At 44.9% G+C, this 22,529-nt stretch overlaps 1 protein-coding gene across 1 annotated transcript in view; it reads left to right on the top strand.

The window, feature by feature from the left end:
- Nucleotides 1–22,529, top strand: part of COL13A1 (collagen type XIII alpha 1 chain) — a 120,690-nt gene that overhangs the window by 4,492 nt on the left and 93,669 nt on the right. Inside the window, exons 3-5 of the mRNA XM_074296546.1 lie at nt 3,914–3,949; nt 9,966–9,992; nt 14,183–14,233. Of these exons, the coding sequence (XP_074152647.1) occupies nt 14,204–14,233 (30 nt within the window). The 5' untranslated portion in view covers nt 3,914–3,949; nt 9,966–9,992; nt 14,183–14,203. The remainder of the gene's footprint in view (nt 1–3,913; nt 3,950–9,965; nt 9,993–14,182; nt 14,234–22,529) is intronic.

Here is a 22,529-nt window from a genome sequence, read left to right as displayed (position 1 = left end):
AAAGCTTCCGATTCCATAACCTTTAGAATCCAAAATTATAGACCCCACACTCTACCATTCCACAATCCATTCAGAGATCAGATAGCTGACAAGCATCTTCCCTAATTCTAAAGCAGTTATTAGATTCAGATAGAGCTCTATCTAGAGTGGAATGCTCAGGGCCGATATTTAGAAGGCGCTGATCCTGCTCTGGTCCCACATCACTCTTCTCTCTTCCCAAGAGAGACATTCTTGGTGAGTGAGTTCCTCTCCATAGCCCCACTTAATGGAGGTGCCTCCTCCTGGGGTGTTTCCTTCCCTCAATGCCCACATGCTGTCCCTGGATCTAAACCCCACCTCCACCAGCCTTTCTTCCTGCCATATGCATAAAATTCCTACTCACACCTCTAGATTTAGACTCTCCAAATCTGAGTCAGAAGGATTCCAGTTCTCCAAAGCATTACGTTATTTCCTGTCACCCCTAGTCTTCACCTTTCAAAAGGTAACAGAAGATATAGTCTTTTAACAGCTAATGATCATTACAATTGTTGACATTTTAAAACCCTGAACAAGTTACCTTTATAATGAAAGGCATTTGGGACCGTCCTTGGCGCTAGAGAAGCGTTACAACTAGCTGGGAAGGCTGATGGATCAACTCCATGAAAGACAAGGAGGAGGGTGGGCAGTGGCTAAATGCATAAAACTCACAGGGGCAGCTTCTTTTGTTTTTCTTCCAAAGTCCACCTTTAAAAAGCATTTAGGGCAAAATTCATGAAGCAGAGGCTCCTATGCATAGTTTCCAGCCTCCTCACCAATCCGTACCTAATCCTAACCCATGCGTTTTATGACTAAGACTGTGAATAACATTAATTTAAAACACACACATGTGTATATATAATATATATACCAATATACACATCATGAAATGTCATTCACAAGCCATATGCTTGACTGTATGCAACTTACGGCAAAAAAAAAAAAAAAAAAAAAAAAAAGACATCGTAGGGCAAGTCCAGGAAGGAAGAACAATTAGCAAACTCATGGATTGTGGCTCTGTTATGCTTCTGTTGTGAGGGATTATCATTTGTGAATTTTTTTAAAAAGAGCATAGATAGATTTCAGATCTATGATTTGATCATAGATTTAGATCTTGAAGAGATACTTAAGATCATCTGGCCTATTGCCCTTATTTGGTAGATGAAGGAAGTGAGACCCACAAGCAACACGAGTAATAATTGCAATGGCTAGTATTTGACCCAGCACTTCTTCCACAATTCTCCTACTGATTTTGGATCCCCTGTTATGAAAATTCCAGTCAATTCAACTAACATTTATTAATGACGCTATATGTTGGGCACTCTGGTAGGTGCACTATCATTTTCTCCAGGTTCTAGACCCGAGTTGTACTATTAATTCACTGTGTCTTTGACTTGGACATTTTCCTTCTCTGGGTCTTGGTTTTCCCATTTGTAAAACCTGCAAGATTGATCTAGCTGATGGCTAGCATAAAGTCAGCAAGCTCTTATTAAGTGCCTGCTGCGTACCAGATTTCATGCTGGGTGCTGGGGATCCAATGACAAAAACAAAATAATCCCTGTCTCCATGGAGCTTTCCAAACACCTTTAGGCAAATCATTTCCTCATGGGCACTCGGCTTTAAAGAAGGTAGAATATTTTTACTGAAAGCAAATGATGAATCTTGACACCAGAAGCACAGACAAAATCCCAGTGGGCGAGTTTGTTGTTGGTTACTCCCCGCCACCATTTTGTCATCCACGTGTGGTGATTCCAGCGGACCTCCCCGTTCTGCTTTTCAGGACATGTGTAACCTCTGCAAGGGGAGCAGACTCTGAGATCAGGCCCCAGGACTGTCCACGACTCACTAATTTTCCAGCTGGGCTATAGAACCCAGCAATTCCTCCAGCAGACATGCTCGGTCAGATACCATCTTGTTTTCTCCATTCAATTGATTTCCGTTCTTCCTGGCCAGCCCTGAATTTCAGTTCTCCACCCAGAATTTACAAGGTCTGCATTTATGTGATAGCAAAAAAATATTTTGTACTGAGAGCAGCGGCAAAGCCTCCATAAGGAGATTTCCAGAGTGGGAAGATGGAACCCTTGGGTACCAAACAAAGTCGCTTTCCCAGAACAGCTGAATCTTGTGACTTGGCTCTCACTTTACTGTCTTTTCTAAGAGTAGGAGATGGTGGGGGAGAGATGGGGAGACTTTCACTCATCTTCCCCAAATCATGGGGCCCTGAGGCAAGACCAGCCAGAAATAGAAGACTTGGCTTCTGTTCTCCAGCTTTGCCGAGGGGAGTCTATCTTGGGGTGTCTGCTTTCTCGTGGGCTTCGTTTTCTGTCACATTGGTACAGCAGACCTCCCTAACCAATGCCCTCTACAGTTATTAGGTCAGTGAGATAAAGGCCTTTATGAGCATGGCTGGCAAAATGGGGGAAGGACTTGGGTGGTTCCCAGCTCTGGCCCCAGGAACTTCCCAGCTCTGTGAATGTTGGACAAGTCACTCAAAGCCTCTGAACCTTAGTTGCCTTCTCTGCAAAATAGAAATTCAAGTGAATTCAGTTCAACAAAGTCCCTACGCATGTGCAAGGATTTGTGCTGGGTGCTAGAGATCCACAGACAAAAAGCCCCTCCGTTGGGGCTTATTTATCTCACAAGGTTGTTGATAGGAAAGTTTTGCAAATGAGAGAATGCTATTGAGACAGGGTGGATTATTTTTGTGATCGGTGTTACCATCTGTAATTGGAAGGGACCTTGTATCAGTTATTCCAACCTCCTTGATTTTTTTTTTTAAACAAAAGAGAAAACTGAGGCACAAAAAGGGAGCATGATGGGCCAAAATTCACACAGTTCATTAATAGGAGAACCAAAAGAGGAGTCCAGGTCACCTGGCTCTTTAATTTCTTTTCATAATTCATTCAGCAAGCATTTTTTAAAAAAATTAATACTAGCTTCTTATTTTAAAAATACATGCAAAAATAGTTTTCAACATTCATTCTTTCAGCAAGCATTTATTAAGCACTTACTATATTCTACATTCTGTGATAGATGCTGGAGATATAATTATAAAAAAAAAGAAATAAGTCCCACCCTCAAGGAGCTAATATTCTATTGGGAGGAGATATTAAAATATAGATAAAATAAATGTAAGGTATCATATAGGAGATATTAAAAATATAAAGTAAATGTGAAGTATTATATAGGAGATATTAAAAATATAAAGTAAATGTGAAGTATTATATAGGAGATATTAAAAATATAAAGTAAATGTAAAGTATTATATAGGAGATATTAAAAATATAAAGTAAATATAAAGTATTATATAGGAGATATTAAAAATATAAAGTAAATATAAAGTATTATATAGGAAATATTAAAATATGAAGTAAATGTAAAGTATTATATAAACATATACAATGTAAATAAGTATATATCATAAATATATTATTTATACTTTAACAGTTGGTTCTGATTAGTGTGAGTAATGCACCCCTTGATGAAATGGTATTAATCGAATTCACACTGATTATTTCTATTGGGCTGGAACCAATTAGCATCTTTCATACAAGAATAACTTCAAATAGTTTGCATTTACACATGCTACTATTCCAAGGATCCATTAGCCACACCAATCAGGACCTTGCTGTATGATTTTTAAATGTATGCAAATTAAATCCAAATACAGAGTTAGGGAAAGCACTAGTTCCTGGTGGGGTCCGTCACACCATACCTGCCTGTTGTTTTGTGTACATACCCTTGGGGACCAAAGCTAGGCAGGGCATATGTGGCTGGTCCTGTAAATGATGGTGTTTTCATGCCCAACCACTGCTGGTGTGACTTAATTCCCTTGCCCGAAGCCTGAGACCAGCCCCCTCGTATACCCCCATCTGATATCTTTTGCCTCGCTCCTCAGGGAGACAAAGGCGCCCTTGGGATCCCGGGACGAGTGGTGAGTTGAAACCTGCATCTTTCTGCCTGTGTTGCCACGTGCTTGCTTCTTGGGTCCTGGCGCTGCCATCCAGGCCATCTGAGTGTGGCAGTGGGTGAATCCAGAGCCTCTTGTGTCTAGGGAAAGATGGAGTCAGCGATCCCACTGGCAGGGCGGAGCAAGGCTCTTTCGGGTTCTTTTTAGGACCCGAGGCGCCTTCTATCTTATGGCAATCTCCACCATGCAGGAATCTGCCATAATGTCACTCAAAACTGAGGAACAGATTCAGAACGCATTCCTGAAGATTCACATGAATAGAATTCTTTTTGGATTTATGTGGAAAATTCCCCCCACTTCTTTGACTCAAGGCCACTGTCAGAGCTCCCATGGGTCTTGCTGGAGCTGTTATCAGCCCTGGGCAAGAAGAGCAGAAGTCAAAAAATATATAAATGCCCACCCGCCCCATCCCTTTGCCCCGGGTCGATGCCCACAGAAGAGAAATATAAATTTGACAGCCAATGTATAAGAACCCAGCTATTCTGCAAAGCAAGAAGGACTCCAAGCAGCCAGTCATGTCAGACCCCAGAGTCACCCCCATTTGACAGATAAAGAAACTGAGCTTTTGAGATGCTAAGTGGCTTGTTTCCAAGTCATACAGGCTGTAAGTGGCGGAGCCCAGTGCGAGTCCGGTGACAAGCCAAGGGCTCACTCTGCCTCTCTTCTATCTGAGCTGAGAGTTTCCAATAGCTCAGTTGTTTCTTGTTGCCTGACCCTTCTCCAGGTGCTCTCCTATCTAAGTGTCACCCTAGATTAGGGCCAAGGGGCACGGACTAGGCCCTCAGCTCCTGCCAGGGACAGGTGGTGTGTGGACAGAAAGTGGGAGCTGGATGGATATCACGGATGCTTTCCTATTGTCCTGCCAGCTCTCCACTGTGGCTCCCGTTCCTTCTCCATCGAGGCGCCCACCCCGCTGCCAGCTACCAACTCTGGCCTCTGATTTATGATGCTCCCTGCCCTAGCCCTCCATACCCAGCCCCTTGTCCCCACCCACACCATCCCCAGAGCAGACCCAGCCACATCACTCATGTTTTCCCGACCAGATACAGCCCTGGAGATAATTATAAGCAGCCTAGCAGGGATGGGTGCAGTAATCATCAGGTGGAGGTCAGAGTACCAAGTACCAAGGGATTATTATAAAGGAAAAAAATATGTTTTTAATTTAAAAAAAACTTTAGGCCCTCACCATATGTAATATACTTTAATTTAGTTTTAAATAAGGTTGGAGAAATTTCAGGCATATCATTTCATTGATAGAGGGATCTCCTGGTAAAGAAACTCATTCAGCCATCCAGGGCACTCTTCTAGGGGAGACGAGAGCATTAATAGCTAAAGCGCCTCTTCCTGCTCTCTCATAGGCAGGATCTGAACTCAGGGCTTCCTAAATCGGAGGCTAGCTCACTGCCCACTGGGCCATTCTGCCTCAGTGTGAAATAAAACTGAAGGGACGCCTTTTCTCAAGGAGCCTCCCTGCTGCTGTGGGACTACTTTCCCTGCTGCTGCTTCCTCTTAGGAGTTTCTAGGATTCCCCAATAGCCCAGAGTTCCATGAGTTCTATGATGTGTCCCCCCTTGCCCCAAACGACCCCAAGAACTCTATATCTAAATGCATTGAAATGTACTGGGGGAAAAAATGGAAACTTCTCCTTCCCTGTCCACCATGTCCAGGGACAGGGCTTAACCTTAATTCCTAGTTGAGCAAGGAGTGTAGGGAAGAGCTCTTTGGATTTGGATCAGAGGACACGGCTCTGATGCTTGCTACCTGTGTCACCTTAGATTAGTGGATTCCTCTAAGCCTCAATTCCCCTTCTTTGTGAAACGGACCAGACTGCAAGGGGACCTTTGAGGCTATCGAGCCTGACCTCATTCTACAAAGGAGAAACTTGAGGCCCAAAGGGAAGGAACTTGGCCCAGAGCCCACAGCTCATGACAGCACAAGGGTTTTCTTCCTTCACTTCTGGGCGAGTGCTCTATGAACCCCAAGGCTTTAGGAATCGATCCGCTATCATTATGATTATTGTCACTCTCGTGGTCACATAGCAGCACAGCTGGCCCACCTCTGCCCGAGACACTGCCTGCAGAAAGGAGCAGATGTTCTCCTCCTCCCCTTCCATTTTATTTCCAGAAGGGCCCAAAGCCATCCCACCAGCCAGCAGATGCACCTAATGCACAAACAGTCCTGCTTCCTCATTTGTCCGATGGAAACACCAGCCAAACCATCCCACTTCCTCCCTCTCTTTCCTCAAGCCCCTTTGCCAAGGAAAGCAGAGAAGGCATTTCCCCTCTGGCCCTTCAACGCTGGGGGCAGGAACAGGTCCCTTCTTCTCCTTCTGCACTGAAAATTCTACTGGCTGCTGCTCCTGTGGGAAGTCCTAGGGTCACAGGGGAGCCAGCTAGTGAGTGCTCCTTTCGCAGAGAAGGAAACAAGACCTGGAATGTGAATATGGATCCCCAGAGACAAGGCTCAGCAGGTTGTCAGGGAGCGCTGACTTGAAGTCGGAAAGACCAAGGAGCCAATTCCCAACTCTACAAACAAACTCATCCTATCTGAGCCTCAGTGTACTCAGATGTAAAATGGGAGCGACCCTAATGGTACCTGCTCCCCAGGGTGGGAGGGAGGATCAGAGGGGCTGAGGATTGGCTTAAATGTGAGCTGTGATAATTCTGGGCCTTAGCCTGGATGAATTAGGTAGAGCCCAATCCTTCCACCCACTGCGCCTCCCACTGTGGGGACCTAGTGTTAGAGCAGGCAGGAGGTTCTTTGCCTCCTCCTGTGTCTCCTAAAGAGGGCTCTCAGCCTCTCCCGGGTCCTGCTTCCTGATGTACAGATGCTTCGTGGGGCTGCCTGCCTGGGATGCTGGCGGCCTTGGCCCAGGGATGGCCCTTCTAGTGATGGGAATGCTGGTGACACTGGAGCCCGGAAGGGTCAGAACCAGGAGGGAACAGAGCCAGGGGGGCACTCAGGACTCCTCACTCTCTCTGCTTTCCCATAATCACCATGGGGTGCATCGTATGATGAAATTAACCCTTTCCTGGAGAGGAGGAGAGTGAATTAAGGTTGTTCTTTAGTTGCTTTGTCAACTGAGGGGTCTTTGATCAGCCCACCCATATCTGCTTCAGAGATGGAGGAAGAAAGAGGGGAAGAGGCAGAAACACAAACAGAATTGCCTGTGAAGAAGCCTAAGCCTATGACAAGATTAGAAAAAGCATTGGTTAAAGCTAAGAGAGAAGGACAGGATATAAGTGATTTTATACATGCATATCCTGTGATTGAAAATACTGACTCTGTAGGTAAAAAAAGGAGAAGATATGCACCTTTAGATTTGAATAAAATTAAGGATTTGAAAAAAGGTTGTACCCTTTATGGGGCTACATCAGCTTATGTCAAAATGTTACTAGATGGTTTGTCTTATGAAGTCCTAACCCCGAATGATTGGAAATCCATAGCAAGGACATGTCTGGAACCTGGAGAAAATTTATTATGGCTTGCGGAATTTCATGAATTATGTAAAATTCAAGTCAGATGCAATTTGGAAATAGGAGTTAACACACAATTCACTTTTGAGCACTTAGCTGGTGAAGGTCAGTATGGAGAGAATTCGGAACAGATTAATTATACCATGACAATATATGAGCAAATTGCTAAGGCTGCAATAAAAGCTTGGGGTGTCCTTCCTGGACAGAAAGATCGTGGAGAGGCTTTCACTAAAATACAGCAAGGTCCCAATGAACCTTTTGCAGATTTTGTGGGACGTTTGCAAACTGCTGTCAAAAGAACTATTGGAGAAAATTCAGCTACAGAAATAATGACCAGACATCTGGCTAAGGAAAATGCCAATGAGATTTGCAAAAGAATTATATGGGGATTAGACAAAGATGCTCCTTTAGAGGAGATCATAAGACGCTGTGCTACAGTGGGAACAAATGCTTTTTACACCGGGACAATGATGAATGTGGAAAGACAGGGTCCCTCATGGCAAGGGCCTTCTAGAGAAACTCGGCGATGTTTTCAATGTGGAAAAATTGGGCATCTAAAAGCTCAGTGTAGGTATGGAGATACAGTGAGAAGACAGGGTGAGAGAAGACCTAAAACCCCATGTCCGAAATGCAACAGAGGACTCCATTGGGCATCAGAGTGTAAACTAATTCAGGGAAATGGGATGAGGGGCCCAGGTCCAGGGCCCCAGGCAAAAAAGACTTGGGGCATGATGGCAGCTGATGTTACACCCAAAGAGCCTTTAGAAGGCCAGGACTCTGATTTAATCAACCAGAAGAAAAGCAATCACATGGCAGAAAGGGATTACCTGATAAGTGAGTCAAAAGGCAATCAGATTGCAAAAATGGATTACACTTGGGGAGAATACAGGCCTTTTAAACCAACAGGGCTGTGTCCAGTGCAAACAATTCCAATGTAATTGTCAGATGATGAGAAGAGATTTAGAAAGTGGTAAATAGAATGTAACCAGATAGGTTAACTGTCTGGGGGAGAGGGACTGAGATCTAGTTGGAAGCTTTTCCACTGGAATCAGGACCGTGTCTGTCCCTGTTCGGGCGCCAAATTGCGAAGGTCTGGTCTAGCTCTTCTTGTCAGGATAAGCAAATGTCCTTGCCCCACGTTGGGCGCCAATTGTAACGTGCTGTCGTCTCCAGAAGCTGCTGGATCGCTCTCTAGGAAGAGAACTGCTGTGTCTACTCAAATCTCTCAGACAGATTCTTCTTCCTGTAACGAACCGTTGTCTCCAGGCAGTTGCTGTTAACTCTTGTCCAAAGAAGTGACTTCCCTTCCTGCAGAGAGCCCCGTCAAGCCTGATGCAATGCAGAGTCTTTCTTCTTTCTCTGAGAGTCCTCTCTTTTATTCTCCCAGAGAATGGGCGTGGGATAATGCAAGGGCTTCTGGGAAGAACCACCCCAGCCAATGAGCTTGCCCCCTCTATCAAGTCAACCTGAGTTCTCACCTTGTAACTGTCCAGACAACCTCAGTTCTCACTTAGTAATCCTAACAGTCATCCATCATCCTATCCCCCGCCACCCTCCAGCCTGCTTTTCTGGGGACCCCTGGCTTGTCTGGCTGCCAAAGCATTGACCTTGTGGGATGCCCATGTGCCCGCTTGGCACACTTGACCATGACAGGACTGTCTTCCCACCAGAGCTCCTCACCCCAGGCAGGAAACTTCCTTTCTGGCCAAGTTTTCTGCTCTAAATATGATTTCTACACACACACACACACACACACACACACACACACACTCTTAATGAATTTCTCACTGAGTGCCAAAGTATCCCTTGGATCTTCCTCAACCTACTGGTTTCTCCTCCTGTAACAGAGTTAGTCCCAAGTTAGGGATGGAGCTGGGACCCACATTAACCTGGAGATTTCCTTCTCAGCTGAGGAACTGCCTCTTCTAATATAGGTCAGCGGCTCATTGTCTTATAGCCTATCACACCATCCGTATATCTCAGAAGTAAGATTTGAATTCAGATCTCCTTGGTAAAAAGCCAGTTCACTGTACTCGGCTGCCTCTGACAATGATAATAGTTTTAGCAGCATTATGGCTCTCATTTCCTTCCTTACAACCACCCCTGGAGGGAGGTCATACAAACATTATTGTCCCATATTACAGATGAGAAACCTGAGCCTGAAAGGTACAGTTCTCTACCCAGGGTCACACAGGACCCAAGGGAGCATCCAAGCCGGAGCTGAGCCCAGATTTCCCAACCTTAAGTCGGCGGCAGGCGGGCCGGGGAGGACGGCTTTCCCCTCCCCATACACACATGTGCTTGTTTTGAACATGGAATCCAACCCACTCCAGCAGCTGCCTGTTTCTTTGTCATGGCTGGGGACGGGGCAGGCCACGGGGGTCAGTGGGCCATCGATATTGATTCCTCGATTTGTCTCTCTTTTCTCTCCTTCCTCTCCCGTGTGTGTCTCCCTTCATCTCCCCTTCACCCGTTCTCCATGTGGCTGGTGTAACTGACCTCAGGGACTCAAGGGCCAACCAGGAGAGAAGGTGAGTCCGTTCTTTCCTGATTGTCCCTCTGCCCTTTCTCCCACTGTCCCAAGGACTCCCAGCAAAGACTAAGGAGAAAAATCACACATGAGACCTTGGAGGCCGCCGAGTCTCACCACCTCATTTTAAAGGGAGTTAACTGAGGGCCAAACAAGAAAACAATGTGCGGGGGGTTATATAAGCAGAATATAGCAGAGAGGGGATGTAATCCTTGGCCTCCTGGATCCTGTGAGCCTCAAAAAAGTAGATTTAATTTTAGGATCTTCTGAATCCGAGCACTCCTAAAGCAAAAGGAGCTGTTTTTGGGGGGTGAGTCAGTACCATTGACCAATGGCCTTCAGCAAAGATTGAACATTCTTTGGGAGGGGGCATACAGGGGATTCTTGGCATTGTACAGGTTGGGCTCCTGTGAGCATGATTCAGTGACTCCAAACCCCCATTCCTCCACTATACACTTTATTGCCTCCCAACATTGTTCAGTGTGTGAGCCAGACCATCACATCTGCTCTCCCTGCGCCCTTTGACCCCAGCAGTCAAGCCAAATCGTGCCCCCCTTTTCCATCTCCCAGCCTGCTTGTTTGGATTTCACGCATCCCAGCGTTAATATTGTTCTCCAGACTGGGTCAGGATACGTGGGCAGATCCTCCTGGCTCTCATGTTATCATGAGCTTCCTCCTCCTTTCCCCACCCTCCCCTTTCTCTCCACTGCCATATACACCACAGCTGGCCGTGTGGGCACGCAGGCAGAGGTCCCGCCTGCCAAACCCTCCCCATCGGACAAGACAGGGGCTGTTCCCAGAGCAAGGGGATCTGGGGCCTCGGGCCTGCCCTGTTTTATATACCCAGGCCGTCTTTCTCACCGTGGGCGGCTGCTCTCGCTGACTAAGAAATCTGGAGCCTTGAATTCAGTCTCTTAAGAGATACGCTTTCCTCAGGGAAAAGCAGTGATTTGGACGTCGAAAAACTAGAATGAATACATTCAAGTCCTGTAGAAAGATGACTTTTGGAGATAAACTCCTTAAAGTCCTAGGTCCTTTTTTTAAAAATTTAATTCTTTCCCCACATCCTGTGTGTTCTGCTTCCAGCTCTGGCCTTGACTCTTTCTGGGCCCCCTCATGGAGGGCAGAATTTGGCTATTTTTGTGGGTCACCATTTCCTGTGGGTCAGCAAACAACAGCCAAGATATCTTCTGACATCTGTATTCCATGGTCTTTGCTAAATCCCATCCGCCCTGGTGCTTCTCTTCCTCCAGCCCAGTCTTGTGACTGGCTGCAGCCCAGCCCAGCTTGAGGAAATGGGTTTGGAACCATTCTAATTCACCTTGGACCTTAGCACCTACTCTCCTAGATTGGGCTCCCAACCCACTTTATACTTAAGACTGTGGAGGGAGCCCCAGGCGTTTTAGTGTGGCAGAGAGACCTTGGCTTTGGATCCTTTTTATTCCGTCAAGAATGGACACCTAATCTGTCTGTGCCTCAGTTTCCTTATTTGTAAAAGTGAAGGGATTGAGCTTTCTGACTCTTAAAGTCTCTAGGCCCCCTGATCTCTAAGGGCTCTTCCAACTCTAAATCCTGTAATATAATAATGAGTGACCCAGACTCTCCAAATCCAGGGAAAGAAAGGTAAGGATCCCTCTCACGCCACCTTCACTCCAGGACTGAACCAAATCTGAACTGGCTTGTGAGTAATTGGGAATAGGGAAGCAGCAAAGCCCATTTTTCCTTATTTATTATGCCTAGTTTTTTTTTCAAGAGTATAGGGAAAAAGTCATCAACCCAGGCTACAATGCCCTTCAGCATTCTGTGAGAATTCTGTGAAATGGGTTGGTTTCAGTCAGCCATCCTGTGGGCTTTAGAATCCTCAGCTAGAATGATCTTTAAGAGGTTTGTTGCATGGAAATGTCTCATTCAGGAGACTGTTTAAAAGACCAGTCCCTCCAGGGTCCTTAGGGGGTCATCTGGTCTAGCCCCCTCATTTTATAGATGGCTGGTTAATAGACTATCAAGAGACTGCTTCTACTCCCTTTCCCCTCCCCCAAATGCATATACTTGCATGATGAAGAAATAAGAAAAGAAAATCCAGGCTCCCTTGGGATCAGATTGCCTTCAGTGATCATTTTGCTCTCAAGCAAGCAGGCATTTATTAAGTGCTTACTGGATGCCAGGCAATGTGTTAGAACACAAAGGCCAAAATAAATACCTGTTCCCCAGGAACAAGGCAGGAGCAGTGTTCCCCCAATCCCTCCACCTGTCCTTCCAGGGAGCTGGCCAGAGGAAAGATTGCTTTTCTGCCATGCCTCTGTGCATCCTTGTATTGAATCTGAGCTCAGGTAAAAGAAGGAATATATATTGGGAAAAGCATTGAGTCCAGAGTCATATAACCTGATCTCAAAATCTGCCTCAGATCTGACTTGTGGGACTTGACACAAGTCACCATAGCTTAAGGATATTGCATTAAATGGCCTATAAAGTCTCTTCCAGGCCCAGCTTTATGATCCTTTGGGTGGAGTGGACTTTCTGAGAAGTCTGGCAACACTCCTCAAGCTAGATCTGCTTAGATGCCGTCCCTTACACAAAGTTCTCCATTGTCTGGTTCTGAAGGTATCCCTTGAAGCATATTTTGATGCCGCCCATCTGTTGTTTCATTATCTCCTTTTAAGGGATTAGTTTTCTTGACCCCAAAATACCAAAAAAGGGTCTCCCCTCTTAGCTCTGAGAAATGGGGGCATTTCTCAGTCACTTCTCATCTCTCCTTTCCATGGTCGGGGATCAGTGTTAACAGGGTATTCATCTCAGAGTCTTCTTAGGACGTGGCAATTGGTCACCGGGTGTTGGTCCTACTAATAGGTCCTGGCAAACACTAAGAACCTAATTAATATTTGTTAATCAGTGAGTCTCTTTGAAGAGAACAAGGTTGGTCTTTCAGCAGCAGACTGGGTCATTCTCCACATCCATACTTGAAACCTTACAACTTTAGTGGGCTCCGAGGTCACTTACCTACCCATGAAACCTTGGGGCGGGCTTTAGTGGAAACATCTATTCAAATTAAGCCCTAAAGGCACCGGACTCTAAGAGATCTCCTTGAAGCTTCACCCACAACTTATGAGGGCCTCCTTCTAACCCTGAAGTTCTCAAGAGATGGCTTCATCTCTAAGTCATAGAGTTTGCATGTCTGGAGATAGAAACAAGTTCTTCCTAGGACAAGTGAGGGATCCTTGGTAAGACTGCACTTTGTGGGGTCCTGAGAAAGCATTATGTCAGGAGATATCCCAGTACAGCAGAAAGAGCCCTGACTTTATCCTCAAATCCCATCACTGATATTTATTACCTCTGTGATCCCAGGCAACCCCCTGGCCCTCTGTGAACCTCAGTTTCTTCATCTGTAAAATGAGAGTATTGCACTAGATCAAAGCTTCTTAAACTCTGGGTCACAATGGGACCATGTAATTCAATGCAAGGGTTGCAAAATTATCGTTTGTTATCAGTAAATGCTTTGTCTACCTATTTTATAACTGGGATCATATAAAAAGGGGTTGCCAGTGGAAAAAGTTTAGAAAGCCCTTAACTAGATGACTTCCCAGTTTTAGACCCATGAGTCAGAACAAAGGGACAAAATCGCTAGGGCAAGCACTATAGCCTACCATTGTTCCTTTCTCTTATTGAATCGCTGGGACCCATCTCCTTTCTCAGCTCTGGCTCCAGGCTCATGGTTCCTGCCCCTTTCCCTGAGTTTAATCTTGGTTAGGGATCTCCTTATCTCTCATGCCTCACTTACCCATTGTTTCTCCTCCTGCTCTTCCTCTCTTCCTTTCTTACCATATGCCCTTTCTTCCACTTTTCTCCACCTATTTTTCCAACTTCCCTTTCCGACGCTTTTCTCTATTTTTCTATTTCCTCACTTTCCTTCTCCTCTTTCCTCACTTTCCAGTTCTCTTCCTTTTCTCCTATCTGTTCTTGTCCCTTTCTCTACCAATCCTCCCTCTTCTTCCCTTTATTCATTTTCTCTTCATTTTTCTATCATTCTTCCAATCTTCTCTCCTCTTTGCCTCTCTGTAAACCTTTCTTTCCGTCTCTTTACTTTCTGTCTCTGTTTCTGTGTCTCTGCTTTTCTCCTTTGATGTCTCTATCTCTGTCTCTGTCTCTTTCCATCTTTCCCTCTGTTTCTCTTCGTTCCTTTTTCTCTCCATGCAGGGAGCACCGGGAGATGCCGGAATGTCTATTATTGGTCCTCGCGGTCCCCCGGTAAGTCGCTTCCTCATTTCTTTTGGAATTTGGTGAGGACTGTGGGTAAGCTACTGAATAAGAGTTGGGGTGCAGAAAGGAGAGCCCAGTTGCTAAGTTCCCTCTGGGCAGGGCAGCCACAACATGTGATGTGGCTTAGTAGATGGGACCAGATTGATGTTGTTGTCCAAAAAATGGGGCATGCCTAAATATAACCAAATTATAGCATCGTGCAGGGGTTTGGGAGGCTTTGCCAGGCCGGGCCTTTTGGTCACGGAATTGCTCCGTGGGTCTGCTATTTGTGGCAAAGAGGGAGAGAAAGCACAGCCCTGCTTATGACAGACCCACGTCCAACCTCATCATGGGCCCGCCTCCAGTTCTGACTCACCTCAAGGTATTCAAGCTTTCAGGGGCCACAGTCCAGACAGTTTGGGCCTAAACCTAAGCGGTCTCTTCTCTAAGGTTTGCATTTGTCCCCTACACTGGTTTAGGATGGGCTCTGCTCCATAACAAATCAAGAAGCCTCGAAATATGGTTTCCTTAGGAACAGAAGCAAGGGAAGGAACTTCCTGCTGAGCTCAGTCATGGTATTAAAGCAGCAGAATTTCCCAGCCCGGCTTAATTCCCAGTGCTTTCTCTTTTAATCATTGCCTATTTATCCTGCATATGCTTGCTTTGTATATATTTGTCTGCATGTTGTCCCTCCGAAAAAATTGTAATCTCCTTGAGGGCAGGAGCTGCCTTTTGCCTTTTTTTGAATTCCCAATACTTAGCACAGTGCCTGGCACATAGGAGGCACTTTATAAATGTTTATCGGCTGAACGAATGAAAGAATGAATGAATTACAGATTGGGGTTCACAAGCCAAGCTGTGATCATGGGTTTTCCAAAGATTTGGAATGTGGAATATAGAATGCTGCTGTTCCTAGGAACATGAATATACCATTAATTTGGAATATTCAAATTGGGAGCAGAGATATGCTGTAAGCAGCTTAAGCCAGATCCTGAGAGCTGATTGCTTCATTTTCAGCATGACCTTATACATTGGAAACTGGCAAGAACAACAAATTGAGGTTTGATTAATTGTTTTGTGGGCCTCTAAATTTAAGAAAGTGATGGAGAAAATGTTAACTTTTAAGTGTTCTATGTATAGGTAAAATTGTTATTTGGGGGAGGGAGAGAGCTGATGATTAAACATTTACCAGCACACACCTGGTTGAGAGAGCCATTAAAAGAGAATTTTTAGAACATCAGACCAGGAAGGGCAACCTTTTTATCTTACATACAGAGAAAGAATATGGGGCTCCAGGAAAGGAACAGACTTACCCAAACTCATACAGCATGTGAGCGACAGGACCAGGACAGAATCCAGGTCTCCTGGCTCACAATCCATGGTTCTTTCCACTATGGCATACTGCCTCCTCCTTCATACAATGCTGAAAATCATCCTCAGCCGTTCAATGGCTCCTAGTGACTACTTATGGCACTCATTGTTGTGCATCAGAATAGAGGCTTACCCATGGCTGCTCCTACTCAGTAGCTCTTAATCTATCTATTATGAGAGCATCTCTCTGTGCATCTGTGCATCTCTACCGGACAAGTCACTATCAGCCTCAGTTTCTTCATCTGCAAAATGGGGATAGTTGTTTTGAAGATCAAAGGAGACAATATATATTTGAAAATCTCATGGAACCATGTGAAGAGTAATAGTTATTATTATTATTACTATTAGCAGCAGAGCTGGGATTCTAAACTAAGACTTTCTAAATCCAAAGACAATATTCTTTTCTCTATACCATACCGATGATTTTACTTGGTCACAATGAAAATTAGCTTGTGCATAGGCCACAGGTCCCATTTCTCACTTGGCCGCCAAAGGCTCTTCCTTTTAAGAATCTTTTTTCATCCTGCTCCCTAAGTAGCATTTGTGCTGGGAAGAGGATCATTATAAGTCTTCTGTCCAGCCTTGCATGATGGCCTCCTGTCTCTGGACTAAACTTATCTGTCTCATGATCATTTTGCACAGGAAAAAACTGAGATCAGGAGAGAGGCAGAGGTTTGACCAAAGATGAGGTTAAAAGCATCCAAGCCTGGGAATGAACTTAGGTCCCTGATCCCAAATCCAGCATTCTTTCCTTTCTTCTATGGCTACGTCTCATTATCACTTCCATTAAGTCAACTCTAACAGGAGAGCAAAAAGGTCCCCTCTCATCTTCAGAACTTCTTCTTAGAATGTGGATCCTAGAGGGCAGCACTCTTGGCCTAGAGTTGAGAAGGTAGTATGTGTGTGTGTGTGTGTGTGTGTATGTGTGTGTGTGTGTCTGTGTGTAAGACAAAGGGCACCTTTGTTTGTGGTTAGAGGGTCAAGGTCAAGTGGGGCAGGACCCTGCAGCCTGGGTCTGCAAGTGAAAACAGGTGGTTTTCTACTTAGCCAGGGGAAGCCCTGAATTAAGTGCTGCTAATAAGAAACAGCTTTAAGAGTTCCTGGGGCCACCTGTCCCAGACTCTGGAGAGACTGATGAATGGCTGGACCCAAAGGGAAAACAGACCCAGGTCCTTGAGAAGACAATGGCTTACATTCTAGCGGCAGCAGGGGGGAAGGTTAATGGATTTATACTACACCACTGAAGGGACTGTTGCTGGAGCCTCCAGCTGAGCCTGTCAGTAGCACCTCAGGAAGTCTCCGGGGTTGGCGAAAAGCTCTCCTGTCAAAGGGAGCCCATTTTCTCCTCAGACACTCCTGAGATAACAAAGAGGGAGCATCAGGGGGGCACACCCCTGCAGGGAAGGTGGTGCATAGCAATGGAGGATTTTAAGCATTGGACATGGATTTGAATCCTATCTCTATTACGAGAAGAGTAGCCTTGATGATGGCCAGTGACAGGTCAACTTGAAATCCTGTGACCTACCAACCAGAAGATGTGGTTGCCCTATATGTCCTCCCCTGGGATCTACCTGGATATATTATCAAACCTTTGGATGTTGAGGATGAAGTTACAAAATGTCAGATCTAGGAGGAAGCTTGAAAAGTATTTCAGTCCCTGAGCAAGTCTCTCCTTTGAAAGGATCCTGACGAGTGGCCATCAAATCTTCACTTGAAAAGCTCCAGTGACGGGAAACTCCTCTTCCTAGGCAGCTCAGCCCATCTTGGAGCCTAATCAGTGGTTAGGAAGTATTTCCTTTTATTGAACTGAGAACTGGCTTCCTAAAGCTTCTACCCATTCATTCCTCCCAGTTCCACCGTCTGAGGCTAAGAAGAACAAGATCAATTTTTCTTCCCCATGACAGTGCTTTGGATCCTTGAAAGCAGCCGTTATATTCCAGCTAAATCTTTTCTCCAGGCTAAACAATCGCCATTTGTTTCAATTGACTCTTGAATAGCATGTTTCCATTCTCTCATCATCCTGGCCACCTTCACCCGCTCAGATTTCTCTTTTAGCAAAAAGGAACACATCCCCATTCTCCTGTTGGATAGATAAGAGTCCGAGTGGGAAAGAATTAGCATGAGATAGACTGGATGGCCACGGGTTCCTTTTCCACCCTCAGACTCTGTGATTCTGGGGATGGGACCATTGGAAGACCAATGATTGTGGTTCAAGGGAAGAACCTTTCTAGGGAAAGAAGGCACCAGCGATCAGAGAAGCAATCAAAAGCATTTATTAAGCTCCTATTATATGTCTGGCTCTGTGCTAGATAATGAATACAACAGATGAAACCGTTCCCTCTGGTGCAGAGCTTACAATCTAATGATGTAAAATAAATCAGAAGTCAAGCTCAGTCAAAACAGAGTGTATCAGAATTCTGCCCATAGGAGTATGGTTAATAGTAAGATATGATATTAAGCAAGTCAATCAACCTCTCAGAGCTGGAGCCAAATGAGAGGGATCCATGAGCAGGAAACCTTTAGTCTAGAGGTCAAGAATAAGCAAAGGATCATGGGTCACGAATTTAAAGTTGTAAGGGGCTTTGAGGTCACCTAGTCCAACTTCTTCATTTGACAGATAAAGCCTAGAAAAGGGAGGTAACACAAGATCACACAGGCAGAGCATGGGAGAGTGAGAATTCAAATCAAGGGTTTCTGGGCTCCAAGTCCAGCGTTCTTTCCGCTAAGATAAGTAGATTGATAAGTTCTTCCTCTCCAGAACTATCAGTCTCAACTTGCTCTCTTTGGCCAATGTAGGTGAGGACATTTTAGGATGAGGATCCTGTTGACATGACTCTCAACTCTGTAGCTTGTCCCAGGTACACCCATTCAATGGTGCACTTCCAAGTGCTTGGAAATCCATTGGCTTCTCTGTCACTCAGGCCGAAGGGAGGATAGAGATTCCAGTGAACTCTTTCGACCTTCATCAGGGGTGTCCTCTGTGGATAAAGAGTTCAGGCTAGATAACCAGAATGGTGCTATGGCTCCAGGGGTAAAGAACCAGAGAGCAAACCTCAACCCTGTTTTGCTTCTTACTTTTCCTGGATCCCCTTAATGCTCTTGTCTTCCCACTGGGATTGCTTTCAATTTACCCTTTATACTGTATACTTATTTTAAGTGTGTATTGTATATATGTATGTATTTATATAAACATAATCATACCCATGTTGTCTTTCCCATTAGAATATGAGCCTTGAAGGTCTTTGCAAGCTCAGAGCTTAGCCTGGCACTTGCTAAGCATTTAATAAAAGTTTGTTGACCCTGAGACCCAAGACAAGACATTTCCCCTCTCTACACCCCTCATCTCTCATTTCTCAAAACAGGGACGAGGGCCGGACCAGTCTCTTTAACACATTCCTTGGGATAGTTGCCTTGATTAGAGTTCCAAGCTTCCTCTCCGATAAATGGTCCCAGACGTGAGCAGAGGAAAGAAGGGAGACACACAGGCAAATGGGAAGGTCCCAGAGGACAGCCGGCCCTTCTGCCAAATGATTTTCTCATTTCCCCTGGAGCAGAGGGAATCCCAACCAAAAGGGCCTCCTTAAGCTTTTTAATCTGGCTAGACTCTTCAGTCTTGAGAGTTGTTCCCTGCTGACAGAGGAGCCTCCATCTTTTTACAAACGGGATGAATATCTATACAGTGTAAACAGCATCCAGAAAAGGGCCTCGAGGAGCTTTCCTCCTGCTCCTGACCTTTTGTCAAGCCTTTTTCAGTGCTGAGATTAATCTATGGCCAGGCAGAACGAAGAGAAGCTGAAAGTTTACACAAAAATTTCCAAGGCCAAACTGAACTGTTTCCGGGTTTTCTCCTCAAAAACTATTCTTAGCACCACTTGTCCCCAGGAGAAGCCTGAATGGCTGAGGGAGGGCCTTTTGATTTATGAATGGATTTCCCTCCCTTCCTAACCTTTGGGAAGTCTGCCACGAGTAGGTCCCACAGTACCTCTCTGACCCCTGTTCCAACTCAGACACCAGACACTGGGTGGAGTAGGTTGGCAGGATAGGTGATATAGACTGACTTATAGAAAGATGTCTTTTAGCCAAATAATTCCCTATTGAAGAATCCCTAGGATCGTGGAGCAGGAAAGGACGTTAAAGTCAGATGAAGGTTAGAGTTAGAGGGGAGACACACTGGTGGTGTGTTTAATCTGAAAGGATTCGCGTCTCGTCCCCTATTTGGGTTCTGCTGGAAGGAATTGCAAGCCATTTTCCAAGAAATCTCAATGTAACGACAGCTGGGTGGGCATCAATACTTAGATCAGAGTTAAAGGGCATCCATCGGTACCTAGATCAGAGACATATACTTGACAATTACCAGAATCAGATAGAGACAGCGAAGTATCACGGAAAGATTCTTGGATTCAAGAAACCTGGGCCCTAATCTTGGCTTCTACATTTGCTCCCTATGCGATCTGGGGCAAGCCTCAACCCTTCTGGACTGGATTATCTGAGGTCTTTTTCAGCTCTAGTGAATTATGGGTGCTTGAAATTAGGCTGGACCCCAATGGGGAAATCACAAGGCACTTTCAATGACCCCAAACTTCTTGCAACAACCCATGTTGTGAACACAGCTCTTCTTCCAGAGTGCCATATGTCTGAGAAGTTTGGAATTACCGCTGACTGGTAAACAGCTTCTTCCTACTGATGACTTGCACATGAGAAAGAACATAAAAGGCTTCATTAAGGCCTGAAGAAAGAGGTGGGGCTGTTGGGTAGTGAGAGTGAAGGATAACAGATGGACAGCCCCAGGATGGATGGGATATTGGAGAAACTGGGGATGGGCCTCCACCACATTGAGTCAGTGTTTATAAAGAGTCTCTGAAAGAACCAGGGGATGGAGTCTGGTCCCACTGAAGGGGCTTAGAGGGGGAAGCACTTCTAATACCCCAACAACCTGCAAGCTTCATGGGGAATGACCAAGCTAGTAGGTCATTGAAAAAGACCTTAGAGATGAGAAGTCCGGTGAGTTTGCTGTGGACTCTTATTTCGTTGAGCTTGCTTCTTTATTTGCTTGACATGGTAAGATGGACAAGTAGCCACGCAATCAGCATCTGTGGTGATTTCCACCTGCTCAAGATCAACCCACATTTATTGCCCAGAACTGACATTGGCAAAAGAAGTTGGGAGAAGAGGAAACTGGTTAAAAAACACCCTGGAATTGCTCTTCCTTTGGTTTCAGAGACTTCTCTCTCTTCCCAACCCCACACTGAAAGCAGTAACATGAGTGACTGGCACTAAAGACAGACTCAGGCGTCCGTGTGTTGAAGCCATAGTACCATGGCTCCCATAGGGGAAGTCCATGATCCCCATCATCTGCTGATGATCCCTCTGCTGGACAGTCATGGATCTCCAGGATACAAAGAGAGCCCCACCTTTGCTAGAAAATTTGTAGCAATGTTTGATGTCTTCACAAGGAATGGAAATAAAGTAGCTGCCCATGGACTACCTAAACAATCATAGTATGTGAATGTAACCGAATGTTACTACAACATAACAAATAATGGCACAAAGAATTCATAGAAGAGTGGGAAGACACATAAAATGTAGCAGATGGAGGAAGGCAGTCTGGAAAAGCTCCTGACTCTGGAATCAGTGCCTCGGTTCTGATTCCACCATCCACTCAGCTGTGTGATCTTTGGCCAATTACTTGATCTTATTGGCCCTCACTTACCTCCTCTGTTGGTGAGAGGATTGGACTCAGTGGTCTCCGAGGGCTCTTCCCCTGTAGATCCATGATCCTAAGCAGAACCAAGAAAGGGATATGCCCAATACAGAGTCAAGTCCATGAGAAGAACAGAACAAAACAAAAACAAAAAAGAAACTGCACACTAATTAAAATCAACGAGTTTGGTCCCAAAGAAGAAATGAGATAATTCATCTCTCTCTCTCTTCATTGAAGAAATGAAGGAAAGAGTGTAAAATTAGGGGTACAGGCAAACTTAGTGGGTGTGTTTAAATTGGGGTTTTCCATCTTTCTTTTTTATCCTTTGTTACAAGTGATGATTCCATGGGAAGGGAGAAAGAGAGAAATATCTTTGGAAATGATGATGATATAAAAACATAATACCTCACTTGCGGAAAATCTCATGGGCAAATATAAACTGGGATAGCCTGGAATCTTAGGAAATTCCACCATCCACCTTCTGTAGCCTTAGAAGGAGGTTCAAGATCTGGTCCCCAATCCCCAAATCCCATTCAACGTTTCCTTCCCCTTCTCCCTGGCAAAGGGGGGAGATGAGAAGGGAGAACTGTAATTCCCAAGGTACTCAGTTGTCCCAGTTCCCAACATTTGTGCATGAGATTTTCAGCAGGTGAGCAGTCTTATAAATATAAATATATTTTGAGGATAGTTAATTGGTGTAGCAAATAGAGCACCAGCCCTGAAGTCAGGAGGACCTGAATTCAAATTTGACTACATATAGGTCCATGTGCAGGGCATTCTGGGTATGCCCTGACACATCAAAATGTTTCCAAACAAATACAGTATCTTCTGCCTCATGTTTTAAAATTGTATTTTTTAAATAAAATTTAGTTGCTAATTTAAAATTAAGTTTAGTTAAGTTTTCATTTATGTGAATAAAAATAATAGCATTTATAAATGAGTCTTTAATAAATGTTTGAATTTTCAAAAGTCCCCAGTTACAATCTTTAATGAAACATGCTTACATGTCTTTGGTTAGGGCTATGTCTCATTTGCACTTTGTAGGAATCTCAGTGCCCTGCACAGTCAGGGCTTAATAAATATTTGTTGACTGAATATCAGATAATTCCTCCAGCTTTTCTCTGTGTGTCCCCCCTTCAGGCTCACTAGCTTTTGTCTTCTCTTTCTGTCATTCAAAGAGACTATGTAGTACAGAAAACAGCAACATGGAGGGGAGGGAAAGTCAGTGATCCT

Source organism: Sminthopsis crassicaudata, chromosome 2 (assembly GCF_048593235.1).
Source record: "Sminthopsis crassicaudata isolate SCR6 chromosome 2, ASM4859323v1, whole genome shotgun sequence".
Taxonomy (NCBI): domain Eukaryota; kingdom Metazoa; phylum Chordata; class Mammalia; order Dasyuromorphia; family Dasyuridae; genus Sminthopsis; species Sminthopsis crassicaudata.
Note: the sequence above shows the minus strand (reverse complement) of the source record. Positions and strands in the feature narration are given on the sequence as shown.